General features: G+C 40.6%; 1 protein-coding gene across 1 annotated transcript in view; it reads right to left on the reverse strand.

The window, feature by feature from the left end:
- Positions 1-22,191, reverse strand: part of necab2 (N-terminal EF-hand calcium binding protein 2) — a 97,849-nt gene that overhangs the window by 22,654 nt on the left and 53,004 nt on the right. The window contains exons 8-9 of the mRNA XM_070830148.1: positions 11,852-11,931; positions 5,390-5,446 (exon numbers count right to left, since the gene is read on the reverse strand). Of these exons, the coding sequence (XP_070686249.1) occupies positions 5,390-5,446; positions 11,852-11,931 (137 nt within the window). The remainder of the gene's footprint in view (positions 1-5,389; positions 5,447-11,851; positions 11,932-22,191) is intronic.

Below are 22,191 nucleotides of genomic sequence, written 5' to 3' on the forward strand. Positions count from 1 at the left end.
TCCTATAATGGTAAGTTGTTAATTCACTGTTTTTGTGTGGCCTGAACAAATCAGACGTAGCATGTGAATTACTGAGCTTTAGAGATGCTGATAAGTGGCTTTTGTTACTGTTAAAGGGAGCCAGGCCAGCTGTCTTTAAGCAAAACTAAGCTAACCGGGCTGCTGGCTGAACTTCTCACCTAACATCTAAGAAGGCGAATGAACATATTATTCCTTTAAAGTAGATGAAGCATATTAAAACTGCTACATTTTATTTATATTTAATACTTGTTAGCACTGTTGCCTCTCAGCAAGAAGGTTCCAGGTTCAAATCTACCCGTTGGCCAGTTTGCAGTTTGAACTGCAGTGTGCGTGAATGGTTGTCTATCTACAAAAGTCATTTGATATTGTGTCTGTACATTCTTTGGAAAAACTTATATTCTAACTCTGCCCTCTTCTGAATATGATGGATTCCTATATTATAATTTTACATTGCATAATGACCTTCCGCTGAATCAAACATACAAAGCACGATTATGTGAAGTCGACCCGCTTAAGCTGTAAGGTGGGACCTATTTCACACGACGTCTCCATCTCGTCTGAGTCAGCACTGGTGGTGTTGGAGAATTATGGTTGATTCAAAGAGCAGGCCATCTGAGCCAGAGCTGCTGTAGAGTGCGTGACCCATTCTTACGGTAATATCCATATTTATAACCTCTTGATTTATTTTTCATAAGGGTCCTCTGTGAACTTCACATTCTCCTCTCACCTCCTGCCTGTTCCTTCTTACATCTTATTGGAGCATACATTATATATTTCAGCCTTGCTCATTAATCACAGAGAATAAATGTGATTTTTTTAACTGACATCTTTTCTTCCCTCATCTCATTTCTTTAGCTTTAATTTTCTTTGTTTCCCTTCTTGTCAGGGTTAGGGTTAGGGTTTTTTTTATGTTTCTCAGCCTTCCAACTCATTTTTAAATGCCTGACCGGGCACCTCTCCTTTGTTTTCCCACACATTCCTTTCATTCATTTCTTATTGTTTTTAATTGGTCTGCTCTGCTAATGAAATTAGAAATTAGTACCATCTTTGTCTGTTTGGTTGTTGGCAAAATATCTTAAAGTGTTACAGAAAGTGTTACAGAATATTTGGCTGCTCTCTCAAAGATTAGTTCAGTGCTGTAGATTTAGATCAACATCATTTTAACTTTTTATTGGTTGGTTGGTTATTTGGTTGGAGTAGTTTCTCAGCAACTATTAGATTAACTATAGATTACCCTCAAATCTCATTCAGGCTTTCATGGTGACCAGAGGATGAACCTTAACAAGTTTTCACTTTTACAGTTAATCACAGTTGATCTATTACTTTTCTTTTAGCATCAACATCTGCTTGAAGTTTTACTTTGTCCCATGGCATACCTACAGTGCTGCAAAACCAATGACATTCTCATTAGTGTCAGCTGCACTTTGTGGTTAGTGCTAACTAGAAAATGATAGCATGCTAACATGCTACAGTAAGAAAGTGAACACATTATACCTGCTAAACATCAGCATGTTGCATTGTCATGTTAGCATGCTGACATTAGCATTTAGCTAAAAGCACAATTGTACCGACATGCAGCTTTGCAGAGCTGCTACTGTGGCTGTAGACTCTTAGTCTTGGTGGGCAATTTGATCATTTGGAGGCGGCATGTTTGCAAGATGGAAAATAGTTGAGTGTTGGCTTAGGTTGCGCTGTGCAAGTGCCCTCGAGTTAAATATGCGTTTCATATGTATAAACATACAGTAGATATTGCATGTAATGATAAACAAAACAGAGGAGGAAAGAATGACAAATTAGTGCTGTTCAGGCGCTATAAAAAAACATCAATTCTTATAAACAGAAAAATATTTGTGTCCTTTTGACCTTTTCTTTTACTCATTCCCTCTCCTCATCCCTATTGTCTCTCTCTTGTCTCTCTGTAATCTATCCCCCATCCCACTCACTGTTACCTTTTCTTTTCCTTTTATATATTCTCTCAGGCTCAGCTGCACTGGTTTTTACTGCCTCTCTTTCCTTTTCTGATGTGCCTTCAGGGATCAAAAGACAAGATACAGTATATGTGATGGATTCATCCACTTCACATGACAGAAATCATTGTCAGCCAGCTGCATGCTGCTCATGAGTGTCCACTACAAGTAAAAGGCCCATGCTAATTCAGCTCCACAACTGCACTTTCAAAGCATCTCTGTGTCCCTCATACAGTATATGATCTTATTATGATCCCCTGTGTGGTGGTAAGAGTCACCGAGGCGTCTTTGTGCAGAGAGCAGGGATGATTGCTTTGACAGAGGACTCAAAGCGAGAGGAGATGATGGATAATCGGGTTTGAATCTTTCCTCTGGTGGAGGGTCAGAGGGGATGGATTGAGCCGGCCGTGGGAGGAAGGGTGGAATTATGTAAAGGTGAAGAGGAGCATGACCTTGTTAAAAAATAATCTGTGTTTAGGAGCAGAAGAGGGGGGTTAGTGAGGAACACAGGGCTTGGGGGGGGGGATGATACACTTAGTTGTAGGGTAAGAGGGTGAGATGAAAGGGCGAGGAGAGGAGGTGAAAGGTGGATGGTAGAAGGAGAATTACTCATTCTGTTTCAATCATGCATACCACATCTTTATAACACTAGCTTTTTCTATTATTGTTTCAGAAGCATACTGTGCCTACATATGTGTGATTTATCCATCAAACAGCCACCCAAGCCGACAAGTTTCTGAGTATTCAGTGCCTCTTTTTAAGGGAAGATGATCTGGTTGTTTGTGCATTTTTCTGGGTTTATTTAGGTTAAAGAACTATACAAGGATCAGCTTTTATGAAAATGTTTTCTGCCTCCAAAAAGCAGATGCAGGTTGGCGCTGGAACGGTAACAGAAGGCCGGGGCAAGGGGAGGAAATAAATTCATTTGGAAAGGATAGAAAGAAGCAGAAGATAATAGATGTGCGCATCAACCAACCATTCTATAACACCAAACAATGAGCAGAGAGGGAGCTGCGGCTTTGTGCTTATTAAACCTAATCGTGACATTCACTCGGTTGCTAATGCACACTGCAGATTCCACTCTTTCAGTAAGACATTTACACTGGAGTGTTTGCTTATTCATACGCAGCCTTGAACTGAGTGGTTATTTTGTGGCTTAAATATTATTTTCGGTGCATTTTTTGTCTTTATTGGCTCATTGAAGCAGCAGACAGGAAATGAAGGCAGAGAGCTGAACCTGAACTGAGGATGTGCAGCAGTTCCCCAATATTTGAACAGTGTTGGTTGTGATGGCTGTTTTTTCACTCCACCTTAAGTGTGGCTATTTGGAGCAGCTACAAACACTTGTGTCTACCCTTGAGGCCGGACAACATGACCAATGGGCCGCTTCTGTTCCTGCTTCTGGGTCGCGAAAGTTCCTTAAGCCTACATTCTTTCTCAAAGCCAGCAGGGGGCGACTCCAATGGCTCAAAAAAATAAGTTTGATTGTATGGAAGTCGTTTCAGGACTTCTTTAATACAGCACGGTGTTCTGTAAATGATAGTCCCATTTAGAGTAAAATGGATGATAAAGCAGGGCATGCTTTTAGGACAAACCAATCAGAGGTGGGTCCTCACAGCAGGTGAGGAAAAAAACTTCAGAAAAGTCACTCGTGACCTCAAAAAACCAAGATGGTGATCTGCCAACCTAGAGGCTTCAAAATGGCAGACCTGCAACCAGTGGGTGACATATCTGTGTCTACATCCACTTCTTATATATGTCTTACATTGTTTCCTTATAGGAATAATTCAAATAATTAAAAGAAGTGGGAGCCTATATGGAGGACAGGCTGAAGCATATCTAAGCTGATAGAATGAATTCTACTGTGGAGCAACTCAACACACTGAACATTCACCATGCAGGGCTAATAACTGAGTGCAAAGTAAATCACAAGTAAATCAAAGCAAATGTGTGCTTTTGTGGACATTAAGCAGGAAATAAGTCATTATCATTTATAAAAGTCCACTTAGCAATTAAAATCTTCTCATGTGTAAATACAAAGCTTTGAATTCCTGTGTGGGATTTCACACCTAAAAACACTGATTGGAGTGATTGTTTTGTACATCTGATAAGCTATCGACTTCTGAGGAAGTGAGATGAGGCTCCTGCTACATTACCATGGGAACCGTAGCAGAGTGTTTTCCCAGTCTGTGTGAGTGTACAAATGTGATTACCTCAAAGGCAAAAATATCCCTGCCAGACCCTGTTTACTCTGTTTGAGCGAGGCAGACCACCGAACAACCAAACGAATCCTGGAAGGCGAGGTAATTGGTGAAAGTTAATTGCCTTAAAGTGTTTTAGGAGGATTTCTTTCTTTAAGAACCAAGTAACTAACCTCTCTGTGTTTAAAGTTCATTATTTTTACCGGCTCCTCAATTTAATTGAGCTGTTTCTTACTTTTGCTTGTTTCTTGTCTTTATTGTATTTGAAAGCCTGCAGTGTCGGGTGTTTTAGGGACTGTTTCTTTGAGATGCATTTTAAAGGCAAATGTCTCCCTCTCAGTGCATGTGAGCTATAATGACCTTTCTGCGTCTGTGCCCATGACAACTGGACAATTTAGTCAGGACTCGCACTGCTCGTGGGCAGCTAATGGGGAGCCATAAGTGGCCCGACTCCTGTGGATAAAAGTGCAATAGGTGATTATTACACTGGTCTCCTGCAGACAGGAGAAGTAGATCTGCTTTTTAACTCCTTGTGGAACAGATCTAGTGAGATATGTACCTTGCTTTTATTAGAGAAATCTCTTTGGATCTCTGAAATCAGTGTTTCTGTAAAATACTGATTTCTTATGACTTTTTACACGCACTCAGACCTTTTGACTCTCTAATCATCTCTACTTCTTTGCTGTATGTGAAATTGTGTAGCCTCTGTAAGTAACAGTGTTCTGATTTATGATTCAATCCAAATACAGCCCACACAATGCTCCGTGGCTTTTCACATGAATCATTGATCATTATCAGAGTATCACGCACCCTGAATATTCTGTATGTTCCAAGGGCTGCTGATATACTATTTTATCTGGGTATTAGATGTCGTACGATAGCGTGTGACACTATTAATTCTACCGGAGCATATTCAGGGTCTATGAATTATTCAGGTCTAGACAACAAAATAAAGCAAATACATTTCCTGGGAAATAACTCCAAAGATTGCCGCCACAGGACAGGCACTGCGACCTGGATTATTTTGGGACGCCGTTGGTTGTGTTGTCCCGTGTTCACTACATGTCTCAGCCTTGTTGCACACTTGAGGTACTGCTGCAGCGGTTGTTGGCCTTTGTAAGGCAGTGGTAACGGATGCAGCACCTGGGGCTGTGTGCTGCAGTGTAATGTACAATGGTTATTCATTTAGTGTCTACTTACTGCGCTGGTAGTACCATCTGTGTCTGTTAGCCTCTGGTGCAGATCAAACCAGACCGTCTGCAAGGAGAAGCACAACAACAACAACAGCACCAACATGTCAATCAACGAGACCAACGACAGCAACTACTACAACCACAGCTTGAAGCAGACATTAGTCACTCACACCGAGAGGTATTAGTGGACATGCTAGGAGCTGAAAGATGATGATGAAAGCGGGACGTGATTTTTTTCCACATGAAAGTAAAATTCAGCCTGGAATATGGGAGGACGGTTCAGAGAGGAGGTGGATGCATGCCAGTGAGGGAGGCCCGAAATGAAACAGAATGACTTATATCAGCATGAAAACATACTGAAATGCCAAATCTAACTGAACATCACGATGTAGGAGCTGCCAATGGTAAGATTAGATGACATTTTATAGTTTCTGATAAAGGGATGCAGTGTGTAACACCATCAAGGACTCAACTGACCTTTGCTTGTAATGCTGTATTCACGTTATGAGCAGGTGTTAAATTGGTCCAGGGCTCAGCCCTGACACATGAGCCTGCGCTCTATGGAAGTTGTTACTGGACTTCAATAGGTGTAACCCAGAGAAGACAATCAACAAATCTGTACTGCTATTTTTGTGGATATGTCTTCACAGCACAAATAAAAAAATACATGTTTGTGGATAGTGAAATATTTGTGGATCATGATATATATTTGTGGATTGTCCTCTGTGGGTTACAACTATTCTGTGTCATCAAGTGCTGCATGGTGCTTAGCCCTGGCACATTGGCCTGTGTCCCAGTGACAGGTTTTTCAATGTGTCCGCAGCACATCAAGCCTGTTTTTCCACGTGTCTGCAGTATTTGTGTTTTTACTGTTCATGCATTGCATGGAAAAAGCCCTGAGTTACCATAAGTAAGTTACCCTAAGTTGTGAGCAAATAAAGCAGAAATAATATTACCCACAGATTGAAGCTGTTTATTACTAAAAATACTTTTTTGTATAAAGGAGCATTGTTGTGTGAGCTGTATGTATGTGATTTACTAAACTTCGGCAACAACTCAACCCTTCATCTGGTCTCTGTGGATGCTGAATAACAACACCTCATCGGGATACAGGCCAAAACTCGGACGCCTGGAAGGCATCGAGTACTAGCCAATCAGAGACGGAATAGGACGGGTCTTCATGGAACGCAGGTAGGGAAACAAATAATATAACGCGTCATTGGAGTGCTAAAAATGGTTGAGGCCAACTCAACTCAACACCATGCAGCGACAATTGTCGGGAATAGCTTCATGTCACCGGCTTCTGCTGAAAATGAATTGGATGCCACGACTTTGTTGCTCATAGTGTGAACACAGCGTGACGCTAAAAGGCTGAGAGCCAAAGCTACAGGTACCTGGCACAAAGACAGCATCCTCACCAGTTTATGATCCATGCAGAAGACATGGAAATAAAGGAGCTGCATGCTTTTTGTATTGTAGCGCATACAGTGTGTACTGTAATTGTGGGAGTGTAAACTTCCACAAGCTAAATAACTGCATAACATGTATTTTGTAGTAAGCTGTAGTTAGCTAGACATGCTAAAGTTTGCAGATTACATTATAGTAGAGAAACATTCAGGTTTTGGGAAGGCTAAAAAAAGACACCACAAAAAAGAGCACGTTTTTGCTCTCGTTCGATCCCCGTGTTTTGACGAGGGGTTTAGGGGGTGATCACATTATTCACATTCAACATTTAAGTAAGTAAGTACACTCTTAAGACATGACGTTAGTAAAGCCAGGTGAGATGATGGTACAGTGTGCTTATGTGTATCTGTGTTTGAAGACGACGAGACATTGATTTCTAGTTTCTTCCTTCACTCTCGATGCCTGAGAGTGAGTCAGGGTTATATAAACCTGTTCTAATAAATCACAGTAAGCACTGCGGGTCTCTGTCACCAAGGTGACTGATGAGTGTCACTGATGCCGCTGTGAATGAATGGTGTCTGCATCCCTTGTGCGGCAAGAGACTTTTACCAAACACAGCAGGGAAAGTCAAGGCAACGGGGTCTTGCACAGTGGCCAGGTGAGCCACACACACACACACACACACACACACACACAAAAGCTACCGCAAACAGGAATTCTAGGATGAATGACTTGGGCTTCATGTGACACAGTGTGGTCACAGCTGGACTAAAATGGAAGCTGCTGTGTGTGGTTGCCTGTTCAGCACATAAAAAAAGTTGAGCGGTGGACACGCTGACTGCACAACTTACCCTGAAATAGATTTTTTGATGAAAAACAGTTCACCCAATAGAATTTTCATATAACTAATAACATCAATAATGGCTGTATTCTTTTAAACCTGCCTGAACTGATTTTTTCATCGCATGGGAGCAAACACAACATTAACATATTATGGCTTAATAAAACTGACGTGGCTAAAATGTTACATAAAATGTTTTTATTTACCCATTTAGCACCTACGGCACAACATCAGCATTCATTTGAAGTTGTGTTACTGTTCACCTGATTAACTCAAACGTCCAACACTTAACTCTGTTTTAGTCTCCACCAACTCAACAAGAAAAATATCGGGCTTACTAGCAGCCAAATGCTCCACCATATTCGTCAGCTAGTTGCTATGAAGCTTCTGGGTCTGTAGTTAAAGTTATCAAAGATAACATTACATTCCTGAGCTGAAAAAAGAGAACTAAGTTGTATCACTCTGCTCGTCAGTATTCAGCCTCAGCATCAACCATCCCACATGTGCAGCTACAATCAAAGGCTGTCATCCGCAGTCTGACTTTTCCAGGAGAAACATTTTCTTGTCTGTGGCACACAGAGAGCAATAAATAATCGTATTTTGTAACCAAAAGAACAAACAAGCTCCCAGGGGAGCGTGGAGAAATACAGCGGGGGCATCTGAAAGTGAGACCACGCAACAGAGGCAACATGAATTCGCCACTTTGAGGAGGGTTTGCAGGTTCCATGTGTGTCATTACAGAGCTTTGGTGCCAACACAGGGCACTGTTTTCATCTCGCTACATCACTCAGTGTGTAGCTAGCTTATTATTCATTCAGTAAACAATTCATGATTCACTGTGACGCGGTGTGATAATATCATTTCCTCTTCCAGACTCCTGCACAGTCTTAGTACTGTGATCCATGCAGGTAATGCCAGGCCAAACAGAGACACAAAGACAAAGCCACATTCAATACACCTCCTCAAAGCCACTCTCTGCTTTGATATGATTGCTGCAGTATAATATCTGGTCTTTTGAAAATGTAATCCAGGAGAGAATGTTTATTCATTTCCTTTTGTTTAGCTCTGATTGTTCTGAAAATGCACATTCCAACAGAAAAGTTTGGTGACCTATATTTTTGTAAGTACAATGTTTTGTTTTGTTCTGTTGCCATTGGGAGGGTGATTTAATATCTTCTTTTCATGAAGAAAACCTTTCACCAGTGTAGAAAATCATGTGAAAATGCAGCAGCCTTGAAAGACCTGTAAATGATCGTATTACTTTATTTCCTTCTTGGATGGTTTTTAAGTCTGGAAGGAGGAAAAGAATCAGCATCTTTTAGCAGAATGATGGTAAACTTCATAATAATATTCTGGTCATTAACTGAAATGTTATCTTTACAAATGCTTTTAATCTTCGCTCAAGACATGTAGGTGTTATTTTCTGCTGTATCGCTGACAGTTTGATAGGAATTTCTTCATTGTACACTTACAATATACTGACCGTCATTAGTCTTCATGCACTGTGAGTACGTGGTGCTTCTATAATCATCTATCCTAATTTTTGACCTCACAACTAAGTTAATCTTTCTACCTTTAAGCTTTGTACTCATGCAAAACTAATATTTGAGCTTAATTTAAGCAACAATTCAACATTTTGGGAAATACTATTATTTGCCTTCCTGCCAAGAGTTACATGATAATATCAACACCATCTCATGTATCTACATTAAATGCAGAGATACAGCCAGCAGCCAGTTAGCTTAGCATTAAGAGTAAAAACGTGGAGAAACAGCCTGGTTTTGTCTAAACTGGCTTCATAACCCATTTGTTTAATCTTGGTTCTGCAGGTAGTTCTGTGTGGGACTATTTCTTGGCCCAAAAGCTCATTAGGCTCATTAGCCCCCCCCCCCCCTGTTTTTGTTTGGATTACACACACATTGTAGAGTAGGTTAATCAGTGAGCTTTAGAGGAGTCGGTAGGAGTCTGCTTCGACTTGACACAGCCAGGCCAGCTGTTTGGACCTGCTTCCAGTCCTTATATCAAGATAATCCTACCGTCTGTGGGGTGGAGCCTCATGTTTACCGTATAGACATGAGAGTGACATCAGTCCTGTCATCCGACTCCCCAATTAATTACATTTCTCAAAACTATTCCTTTAAAGTCAAGGCTGGACTAACCAATAAATACTCCAGTCTGAATCTGAAAAAAATAAACACCTCTGTTGAAACCATAACCTACATTTTTATTAGAATCCAGTGACTGAGGCACTACCGAGTGAATGAAACATGTTTCCCCGACATGCACACACAGGAGCGATATGGGTCTTGTTCTATATCGTCTTGCTCAGGGAAAAGTTTGACAACTATCAATTAACACTATAATTAATGGATAAAGTGCACTACCATTAGAGATACAGGTACTTATTGTGCTTATTCATAGATTTTGTGGACTTTGACATCAGAACCATCCAAGCTGTGGACAGTGTGCCTACCCCCCTACCATAACTCTTGGTAATGCTTTGGAAGTGACAAATTATTTGCATTCAGCCACTTAATTATCTAAGATCTGATGATATGACGAAAAGATGAAATGCTACCCTTTCAACTCCAAAATTTCATTATCAGTTCAAAGACATGCACCAACTATTTCATCTACTTTAGCTGCAGCTAGAAAGACACACCCTTCTTTCTGGGCTTAGTCTAATGTTTTATTCTGCTATAACTATTATAATGCACATTATATTAATAATAATTAAGAACTCCACATTTAAAAATCTTTTGCAGTGTAACTTTTTATTTGTTTTTTTTTTTAGGTTACACCATGAGCCATTTCTTTGCAGTAAGAGGACTGTTACCTTGTTTCCCCCTTTTTTCTTGTAATGTTACCAGAAAACAACCAGAACCAACATCACTAGTTGGTTACTGGGACAATTTTAGGAGCTGGCTTGACTATAAGACTCAGAGTCCCTTTGGATTTAGATGTTGATGAGATGGAGAGAGAATGAATAAATCACTGTCATCTCTACTTTTCCCTTTTCACAGATATTAACAGCGGCTACTTCTATCCATTATATATATATATAAATATATACAACAATAAATCAATCTTCATTCCTGTCTAAAAAGGTATAAAAATCAGACTTGACTGTGTTTAGTTTTCCGTGAGGACGCCTTTGTGCCACGGTCACAGTAAACACGTCAGCCTCAGAGAAGAGTTATGGGCAATCAGGAGGGTCACAGGTGATTATTGAGCAATTCCTCAGTGGAAGGCCTTTCAATCATTTCCTCTACAATGGAGGTCACTCGGCTGAGTGAGACAGTTCTACTTAATCAAGGGCAATTAGTTAGAAATAGATTAAATTAGCACCTGAGGCTAAAGGGCTAAAGGTCGTCTCTAAACAGCAACAACGGTTGGAGACACAGGTGCGTCCACAAAAACACGTATTCTACCATAAAAAACCTGATCAAACATTCCTCTTTTATTATTCCTCTCATGTTCTATTTTCTTCAAGTGGTTTGCCCCCCCGTGGCAGTACATTGTGTTTAGTTATTCTTAGATCTTTCTGCTGTAGTGGCCCGCTCTCCCAAAGACAGCTGAGTCTGTTGGGGCTCCATTAGCTTTAACATGTTCAGTGCTGGAAAAAGCTGAGGCAATGCACAGGAACGGAGAGACAAAGAGGGAGGGGGAGGGGGAGGAAGAGACAGAAGCAGGGGATGAAGGGAGGAATGAGGTGATGGATGAAAAGATGTTTTGCCTGTAATTGCCTCTTCTGTATCTTTCTTCACCCACGGCCCCCATCCATCCTTTCCTTTCCATCATTTAGTGTTAATTAACTTCTTAACCACCCCCCTCCTTCACCTCCTCATCAACCCCCTGCTTCTTCCATTTTCTCAATTTTGCCTGTCTTCTGCAGACTTTTGGCTTCAGCCCACTGCCCAATTTGGTCAAGGGAACATCTCCAACTTACAAATCCTCCAAATGCTGACAAGTTGGTAAAAAAAAGTTTAGTGTGAGGACAAGACCACTGGCTTGTGCTGTTTGTAGCAGTAAAGGAGGAGTGACGCAAAAAACACAGGGAGAAACCAGCAGTGCAGTAGTGTTCACAGTCTACAGTCTAGTTGAACTCTACACTGAGTATTGAAAGCCATATCCTGTAAGATTTAGACTTGGATTAAGTTAGAGTTAATATAAACCTCCAGGGAATTAATGTATGCCCCCCCTACAAGTGCTTGTATTCTTTACCTTATTCTCCAGTCGTCCGATTAGTTCAGCCAGGCGGTTGATCTGAGCCTCCAGACCTTCTTTCCTTACCTCTACTGCACCTGAAACACACACACACTTAATTTAAATACACTGAATGAATGAGTCTGAACCATGTCTTGTTTCTGGTCTTGTACTTAGATCTGATGCAGCTGGATTACATTTACTCAGGAATATTTTATAGATGTGTTAAAATCAGATTTCCCAAGCCTAACCACTGGTTGTAATATCACTTCCTCTTGCAATATTTATGTCTTTCAACCCTGAGGATCGACAGCTCAATCACGAATATACTCTCAATATATTTCTGACAAGTTACCACCGGGGCTGTCTTTCTCCCGTTTCACTTCGGTTGTACCTTTTTCTGTAGAGCTTCAAGCTCACTTTGCAATCACATGATGTCAATCAATTATGTAACCCAGAGTGAGGCAGTAGCTGGTGTTACATTCCTGATCGGTTACATCTCACACAATATGTACAGTAAAAACACTGCTGAACAGGTAAAATGATGTACATAACACTACAATATCATCGCTCTCTCCTTCTCATCTGTCTTTCATCTTGATCGCTCCATCGTGAATATTTCATATAAAGTGGGAGTTCCAAAGAAGCGGCTAAACAGCTAATTATGTGTGTTTATCGGTAGGAAGGTCTGTTCAAAGACAGTAAAGAAATGTGTCCAGCTCCTTTGAGGTGCTCTGTTTAATTGGCAGTTACTCCAGTGTGATAGTGGGTTCTTTGTAATCAGCTTAGGCATTAAAGGATAATTATTATACTTTGGCTTTAAATGTTTACTTTGTAAAAAGAAAGATCTCCAGTTAGGTCTGATAGCAAGTCTATCTTTTGCACTGATACTTTGAAATATCACATCAATAACTGCAAAATATGATGTGAACTCATTTCACCATGTACGTGTTTAGTGAACTGTGGCACAGATCATTATTATTATCATTGGTATTATCAATTAATTCCAAAGAAGTAGAATGACTTCAGTGACAAACAAACTCAGACTTGTATGTCATAGGGCTTGTTAGCATGTTAACAGATGATTCTCAAAATAAAGACCCCATTTCCTGTAAAAACTGGATGCCCCTTGTCATGAAGATGCTGTTTGCTGTATCACTTTAATTTACACCCTAAACATGTTGTACTTAATGGAGCTTCTCATCTTCTATATAATGCACTTACTTGTTTACATTGAGTATGGAGTATTTCATACCCATAATTAAAGGTACCCTGTGGAGTTTTTAACCACTGGCAGTGCAACAGAGCAATATTTGAATCAGTGAACCTCTTTTGTTTATGTTGGGCACCTGCACATGGTGACCCAATACAAATTCATTGGCTTCACGCTATACTGCTGAACAACCATCAGTATCACCGACATGCCCAAAACTTCAGCAGCGCACCAATAAAGGAAAGGAAGAAGAAGAAGACTGCTAGTAAGCAAACATGGATGCAATGAACAATGAACATTTTAGAAGCCTTTCAAACGTTTCAAGACGTTGTCTAGATGTTGGTAGACCTTAAGGGTACAAACACTGAATGCAAACTTTAGTTTGTTTATGAGAAAAGTGCATGGGGGTGTTTACAGCGTATTGATATAGTAAAATGTGCAGCGCAGAACTGGAGAATTCATGTTGTTTCTTACTGTCTTTGTTGATGATGGTGGCTTATTTGGGTGTGTTTGTCCGACTATAAAACTGTGGAATAGCACTAGAGGTGAACACTGAGAAAACATATGGTTTCACTCTCATTCACCCCACTTCAGATGAACGCCTATCTTCTCACCCTCTGGGCCCCTATGATTCTCTCAGTTCCTTCCACTTCTCCCCCCTCTGTGTTGGTCCTCCCCTTTCTCCTGATCTGCCGTCCTCTTTTCATCCCCTGATGGCCCCCTCACAGCTAATTGGAGAGCTGGCTGCCCACTCTTCATTAAAAGCTTTTTACAGCTAGTCAATTAGGAGCTACCTCCCTCCACCCCAAACACACACACACACACACACACACACATTCCCACTCATCCACTAAACCATAGTCTGTAACTATGGAGACTGTTGGAGATAAAAGCCCCGTGGTCATTTCGATGGACTTAGAAAATAAGTGTTCCTGTCAATTATAGAAGTGTGCGAGGAATTAGAGCTTTAGAATCTAGTGGCGGGGTGAGGAGAGGGGCGTCTCTATTGACTTTCTCCTCAATTAAACCTGATTTGAGTTATTCCACATTCACCTCATTTAACTTCCCATTCTGTGCCAGCCAGAATTTAAACGTGTTGACACAAATCATGAACAAAGGTCCACTGTCATTACACTGTCTCTAAAATTAAGTGACTGAAAAGTTCACAAACGGTTCTGTCTTGTTCCCCTCCTCATTTGTCTTGTGTTGGATATAGTTTACAGCAGTCACGACGCACTGACTAGTCCACAAAATAAGAAATGGTTTCAACACTAGGTCTCAAACAGTCACTGTTGGCTTTTTAAACTATAACTTATTCGTAGTCATTATTTGGGAACATTGCCAACTTTAGACAGTTTCTGATCATTTCATCGCCAAGCTTTTATTACAGTACAAATCACCTATGTTACTGCAGATCTCATTTTGCTGGTTTACCTTAAAATCTATAAGAAAATGCAGCCAGGATGTTGAAAGAGATCACCCCACTACTACACTGGAGTGGATCTGTACTTTCAGGGGTCCCCTTGCTTCTTTATAAAGCCTTAGCCTAGTTTCATGTTATGTTCCTAGAAGAACTCCCAGATCTTCCTGCCTGTTAGATCACCTCTTTCTCCACAGCAGAATATTTTATTTGGCTGTTAGGAGCTGCCAGACACGAGGCGACTACGATGCAAAATATGGAGCAACGAGCCAGCATTTACTGCACGCAAGTGAACAGGCCGAGGGCCTTTCCTCACACTGGTCAGTTCACCCACTCCCCTCCCACCCACTCAAGGATCACCTCCAGCTTCATCAGGACTGAAGAACATTTGATATTTCGTGCTGATGGTCCTACAATAATCAACAGTATTTACATCTAGGATGCTGGAGGATGACATCATTGTTTATGACATCAGATTAACTAACGGGAAAATTAATATCCCTATTTTATTGGAATTAATTACCAGCTACTGCTCTCCCTAGTTTTACAGACATCTGTCACAGCAGACTTGAAAACATATGGCAGCTCCATTCTCTTCTCCATCACAGCCACCTAATGTCAGACACAGCTGGGCGCGCAACACAGATGCACACAGCACATGGGTGCTTAAAGAATTCTGCATACAAGAATTGTATTCAAATATATGCCTTGGATTTCTCCACATGTTGACTCGGTGTGGACAGGGCTGCAGTGAGAGCGATACTCTGGATTTAAAGATCTTGGAGGGTGGTGCCTTTTGTTTTTAGCATTTCAAAACAAGAACTTAATTGCGAGTAATGGATTCAACTAAAAAACTTAAAAGTCAATTAGGAGTTGCTGGAAAATTGTATGTGAAACATAAAATGAAACATGGATAATTGCAGAGAATAGCACATAATCTATATACATGTTTTCCACAAGCAAGGACACACACATTGCACAGTATATACATACATGAAGACACACACACACACACACACACACACACACACACACACACACACACACACACACACTCTTTGGCGTCTATCTGTGAGTGCACCTGAGAAAGCACTTAACAATAAACAAGAGTTGATTCACAATTATACGTCTTCATCAAAGTGACAGATGCACTGAAGCACTAAACGCAGCAACAACATCGGCAACGCGACTTAAAGGTGGCGGTGGATATTTTTAGCTCTCTTATTCTCTTTCTCTTTTCCTTACTCTTTGTTTCTTGCATTCATCTGCCACTCAGTTTTGTCTTTTCCTGCTCCTCTCTGATCAGTTCACAATGAAAACACACCCCATACACACACCTCTCTATATGCTATTGTGACATGAAAATTGGAGATGACAAAAACTTCGATGTGACTCCATATGTGCGCATGCAGTTATAAGTGGAAGAGAACAACAAGGGAGGAAGAGAATGCAGACGTGACCCAGGAATGCAGGAGTAGCTCATATATCGGACACTGTTGGGCAGAAGGAGGGGGGGAGAGAGGGGGCGAGAAGAGAGTCATTAATCAATCGACTTGTCCTGACTCGAGACAAAGCGTAGCTGACATCAAGGTCCTCAGATGTCAGAGCTGCTTTACAGCCCACGATATAGAAGAAAGGGGGAGGTGGGGGAGAAAAACTGATGACAAAAAGGGAAGGCAGTCGGAGGTTGGAGTAAAGGAGTGTGAGATTGACAAAGAGCACCAAAGGCTGATTTTCCATCTTTGCCTTGTTTTGGAATCAGAACGTATCAAAGAAAATATACATTTTATGGTACCAGTGAGTAAGTGTGAACAGGATCGGGAACATTTCATCTGATATACTGTGGATCAGACAACCTTTGGATTTTCACATTCGGATGCAATAAAGAATAAAGAATTCAGCTGTTTCTAATAGACTACAATAGCTGTGAGCTCATAAAAAGACAAGGAGGAGGTGTAATTATATTACATTAAACCTCCTCCTTTCCTAACTTATGTATAAATGGAAGATAATATAACACAGTTATGACCACGCAAAACATGACCAAATATTATGTATGAGGTACCTATAAATTCTACTTACTCTACTTTATGAATAAAGTTCATATTGCAATTATATTTCTTATATCTATTGAAGTATTAATCTATTTATTTGTAAATATATTTTCTTCACTCTCAATGACAACTGAGCAAACTCCATTTGCTGCTGAAGCCATAAGGTGCGGCTGAAAGCTCCAGAAAACATTTCATAGTTGACCTTCAGTTACAAATTTTGTGTCTGCATTTCTGGGGCCAGGAACCTTCAAATTCCACACGTCAACACAAGTTTTGAACGCATTTAAAAACCCCTTTAAATCCAACTGTCGATAATTTGTGCAAGGAGAGTTAGTTTAGTGCATTTAGAGTGTGTCCACTCAGTTTATCAACTCTTTTTAAGTTTTAAGTTTAAGTTTTAACAAACTCTAAGATCTGGAACACCTTCATCATCTCCTTCATTATCTGCTGACCGCCCTTCTCATGTGTGTTACTATAGCTTACAGTGCAGAGAGTGAAGCAGTCAAAAATGGCAAAAACATTTCTTATCTCCTGCAGACGTAAAGCAGACAACAGCCGTTTGGTTTGATATTACTAAATGTCATCAGAACACAGAGGCAGTACAATGACCGGACAAACAAATTCCCAAATCAGCTGCAAAATGCTACAATCAAGCCGTGCTTCATCCTCCAGGAGCACCTAATGCCCAGCGGCTCTGATGGTGAATAGCAGTTAACGTGATGGCAGCTTGTGCTGAAATCAAACCTGATGACGGCCATTATTGCACAGAGCTGCCACATGCTAATGTCTAGTGAAATGAGGACTAAAATGACTTCCACAGTGAAAATATAGTACTTTTCTGATTTGCTGTTAAACTTATCCACCTCCTATACATCACCATCTGTCTATGCCCCGAAGCAAGGCATTGAACTTGTGGGTCTCTATTAACTTAACAGCTTGAAGATTTCCGAGCCTGTGTCTGCAGTACATGCAGTAGCTCAGTGGCCTTTTTTATGATGGCACCAGAACTGAGACTTTTGAATGTCTCTTATGGTCAACCTGTCATTCTTTCTACACCCTGATAACTGAGAACAGAAAACTAATGTGGTGCAAACAAGCAGCAATAATTACATTCTGTAGAAAGTGTATTTTCAATGCTCAGCACAAACAGTGTGTTTATCCCTATTAAGGAATACGATTGCGTGAGGCACATATATCATCTGTGTACAGTATCTATAATTGGATGAAGTTATGAGAAGAGAGTCTCACGAAACTGAAGCATTTCTTCAGTGTCATGCACTGTTTGGGTAAAACTCTCTTGAAATTCTCAATGTATTGAACTTGTTTTTCTGTCAGATTTATTTTTTAAGAGCCACAGAATTATATATAATATGCACTTTGAACAGCGCTTTGAACATCTACATCCAATCTGCAGCAGAAGAGATAAAATGCAAGCAAAACTCAGATGAAATAAGCCAGAATGCAGTAAGCTTTTGCTTTTAATGCAGGCTATCTTCATTAATTAGGATGCTCCACGGAAGCTTTGTAATCATAAAAAAAGCTTTTTTATTCTTTGTTTATCTCAGATGATCTTAAGGTCACAGAAATCACAAATAAGAGTCTTATTTGTTTTTTTTCATCAGAAGGTTTCTTTACTTCTTAGGTTTATGCTTCAGTTGTTTGGGGTCATTATGTAAAATGATTGTGTTGCATCTAAGACAGAAAGCTTTAAACAAAGAAGCCGGATGTGTGTTTACTTTGATCGTGTCAGGGTATTACGCAGAATTCACTGGAGGCTACTTTATTACCGAGCAGCACTTTGTTGCTGTCACTGTCCTGGGTCATCTCTCGCTCATATTGTCTCTATTAACACAGCCATATCTGGGTCAGGGTCAAGGGCCACATATCCTGGAGTGAGGCATTTAAAAGAACTACTAATATCTATTTTCTACTTGCCCGAGGACACGTTGATCCATAATTTACAAGAAAACAACTTGAAGCTATAAAGCAGCAGACAAGGACTCTAATCCTTGTGCTGTCACAGTGTAAATAAAATATTGCCCAGTATTGTGCGTCCTGGTGGCTAAGCATGCTACGATGTGTGATATGCACCATTAACCACGAGGTATAACAAGTGTTTTAATGGAACATACCATTAAGACAACATGTTAAGTCGTGAGTTTTAGAGGTGCTGGAGGGCCAATTTTGACATTTTCATGCAGAGCCAGGCTAGCTGTCTCACTGTTTCCAGTCCTGATGCTAAGCTAAGCTAACTGCTTGGAGTTTGAGCATCATATTTTGCATTTAAACATCAAAGGGATCAATCAGTCTGGTGTTTCCTTATCCATCCATTTATGTTTTAAGCATACCCATGGTGTACATTGCGTGAAGTTGTACAGCACAACACTGATATAGTCTGCTGAAATTCAGTGACATTCTCGTTTCCTTTGGTTTATATTCTTGGGTCCTTGTGTATTTCTACCAATGTGAACAGGCAGTATCAGGGTGGTACAGCGCCTCATACCAAAATAAAAGACTTCTTTTTATCCTTTGTCATAGGACGGTGTGGTTCATGCATGAGGACGTATTTTTAGAGTGAACACAATAAAGGCTGTGTGAGAGTAAAAAGCCATCACTGCTGTGCCCCATTTGATCTGAAAGCACCATCACAATGTGTGTGTTCACGGCACCCCAATGAAAAACAGAAAGATTTATAGAAGCCAAAGTAACTGTTAGAAACCCTGTCCTCACTTCACTATATCGGCGAGGACATAAATCACAAAATCCCATCCAAGCAAACAACTCTTGTAAACCAAATTTGTGTTTTATGTGCTAAAATACCACGTCACACACTCCTCGGTGTACACTCTATAATGTGTTTGTTGTTACATTGAGAAACGTTCACTTTATGTGACCAGAGGTAGGAAGCGTTCTGTGTCACAGATTTAGTGCTGTGTGAGGGCCACACGTCGAACACTCATTACTCTCAACACTTACTGTATCTCCTGCCTTTATTAAAACACAGAAGATCAATCTCTGCTCTACCGATCACTACTAAATCAATAATGGCTTTGACAACAACTCTATTGCTAGTGCCTGTCTGCTCCACAGCACTCAGATGCAATCACGGAAAACCCAGCAGCTTTTTTTCTATTTATAAATTGACATTTTTAGACGTTTCCTGATTTGGGTCTGAAGGCATGTTCATGTGCTGTTGGACTTTCACTGGTGGTTTTCCTATATGCTATAAATCATGAATATCTTAAAAAATATGTTGCTGTTGGCAAAGCGAACAGTAACTTCAGTGATGTGCTCATAGGAACTCTGCTATCTGTAATTTAAGAATCAGATGTTCTCACAAGCTATGTTCTTCATCATTATCTTCATCAGAAAAGTGATTAAATCCACAAGTCACTGGCTGGTAGTTTGAATCAAGTGATTACTGCCTCAATTAGAAAATCATGGGCTGATTCAGTAATGATCAGGCAAAACTGTACAACTGCACCAGTGTGTTCCAGTGTATCCTTATTCTTACTCTGTTAGGTAAGACTGTGCAGATGTATCATTTCAGCATTCACAAAGAGACAAACTTTTTTTTGCATTTGCATTATTGCATTATTATTTGCATTTAAGCAAACAGTGTAAAAGTCTGTTTCCATAAAACGGTCCTGGAAGCAGAGCACTAGATCTGCACAGTGAATATCTTCAAGTGCATGAATAGGAGAAAAAGAAATAGAGGAATATAAATAATTTCCAGTTATAGTATTAGCAGTGAGAGTCAAAGCATTTAATATTGATTGTTGCTGAAGCTGGAGTGATTAAATCACTGTAGCTTGGGTCAATTCTTTCAACTGATCAATGCAGTTAAAATTGGCATAATCAGCCATACAAATTTCATCAAAAGCAGCTATGAGCACCAACAGGGGGAGTTTCCGAATGCTACCTGCTATCAGCTACGTTACTTCTCGAGGCTGATCAAACACAGTGATGTTAAATGTGATGCATTACCTGTCTGAAACATGTTTATAGCCTCTGCAAGTTGACACCCATAGAAAATGGAAACCAATGGCCGCATGGGTTGGAAAACAGTCTACATGCTTATCCTACGATTTCTAAAACACAGTATGGGGATGGGGACAGTTATGATCCATTAAACTGAGAAACATGAGAAAAATCTAACAAGAACAATATTATTGATATTATTATTGTAATCACACCAAGACATCAAAATTGGCGCAAATGTTCCAGACCCCTTAAAGATACCCAGTGGGGTTTGTCACCACTAGTAGCGCATTAATGAGTTAATAAATGCATTAATGAGTTGTTGTTTACATCCTGACTGTGATGAGAAAGGGTGAACACGAGGACGCCATGATTCACACCCTCCCTTTGGTTTCATACTTTCATACTGATCAGCAGTCAGTGCCAAGATGAGGAACAGGAGAAAACTCCACAGAGCACCTTTAAGTTGAATGAGGTATCATGTTACTTACTTGGGACACGATGCTTCTACACTCTCAACTGTTTACATTTGTTCAAAACATCTGTTGGCCACTTGTTGTACAAATGGGAGATGTAGACGCACTATCAACGATATTTAGACTGTTTACTACAGCGTGTCAGTATTTTTCAGGCTGACAACTTGTCAACGCTGATCCTTTGGCTTTTCTAACCCTGCTGTCCACGGACACACTGACCCTGAAAGCACTGGGCACCTTTGACTGACACCTGTCAATAACAACATCTGAGGAGTGATTAGTGAGTGATTGATCATGTTTTGCTCTGCGCTTCGAGGCTTTGCTCTCTCTGAGCCTCAGCCCCAGCTGTATTTTTTCCTTCAACTCTTCTTCTGTAAAGTTTGTGTTGTGATATAAAGTGATGCCATATCTCAACGACTTTTGAAGTGTCATTTCTTCAGCAAGCAATTTGTTCGAGTGGGAGCAAAGTGTCATGGCGAGCGTGCACTGCAGTGTTAACTACCAGCTGGTGAAGGGAGAGAGAGATAGGACGACTGTAACAGAGACAGAGGAAGAAATGTAGCTTGAGAGAAAGAATTAGGATCCTGCACATCCACAAAGAGAATCACCAGCCTCAATCAATTTGTGTCTGTTTAAGCTGCTGTAACAAACGCACACACACTCTCACACACGTCATAAAACAGCACTACATGTCAGATTATAAGTGTTAAATGCTGCCTAGACTCATTTATGCATCCACATGTGTGATTTTAACACTTCCAGAGATATATTAACCAACTCTCTAACTTCTCCCTTTACTCCCTCAGCCTTCTTTCCATTTCTCGTCCCTCTCATCTTCGTCATCCTCTCTCTCTCTCTCTCTTTCCCTCCCCTCTTTCTGCCTTTCACTTCTCTACATCCCGCTCCCCCGTTCCTCCCCCCTGTTTATCTGTACTGCCCTGTCCGCGGCGGGAAAGCTGCATCAGACCTGTGCAGGTGCCTGATCGAGGTGTTTTACAGTAGAGAGTAAATCACATACGGATGAGAGTGTGTGTTTGTGTGTGGTGGATGAAAAACTGCCGAGTCGCAGTCAGAGTTTGATTTCTGCTCACCCAGAGTGATGTCCTGTTACTAAAGGTTGTGGATATGAGGCTAATCATACAAGCGCATGACGGATGGCCTCCAACTATGAATTCAGAAGAGCTGCTGCAGTGTGTGTGTGTGTGTGTGTGTGT

This window comes from Pempheris klunzingeri, chromosome 5 (genome assembly GCF_042242105.1).
Source record: "Pempheris klunzingeri isolate RE-2024b chromosome 5, fPemKlu1.hap1, whole genome shotgun sequence".
Lineage (NCBI taxonomy): Eukaryota > Metazoa > Chordata > Actinopteri > Acropomatiformes > Pempheridae > Pempheris > Pempheris klunzingeri.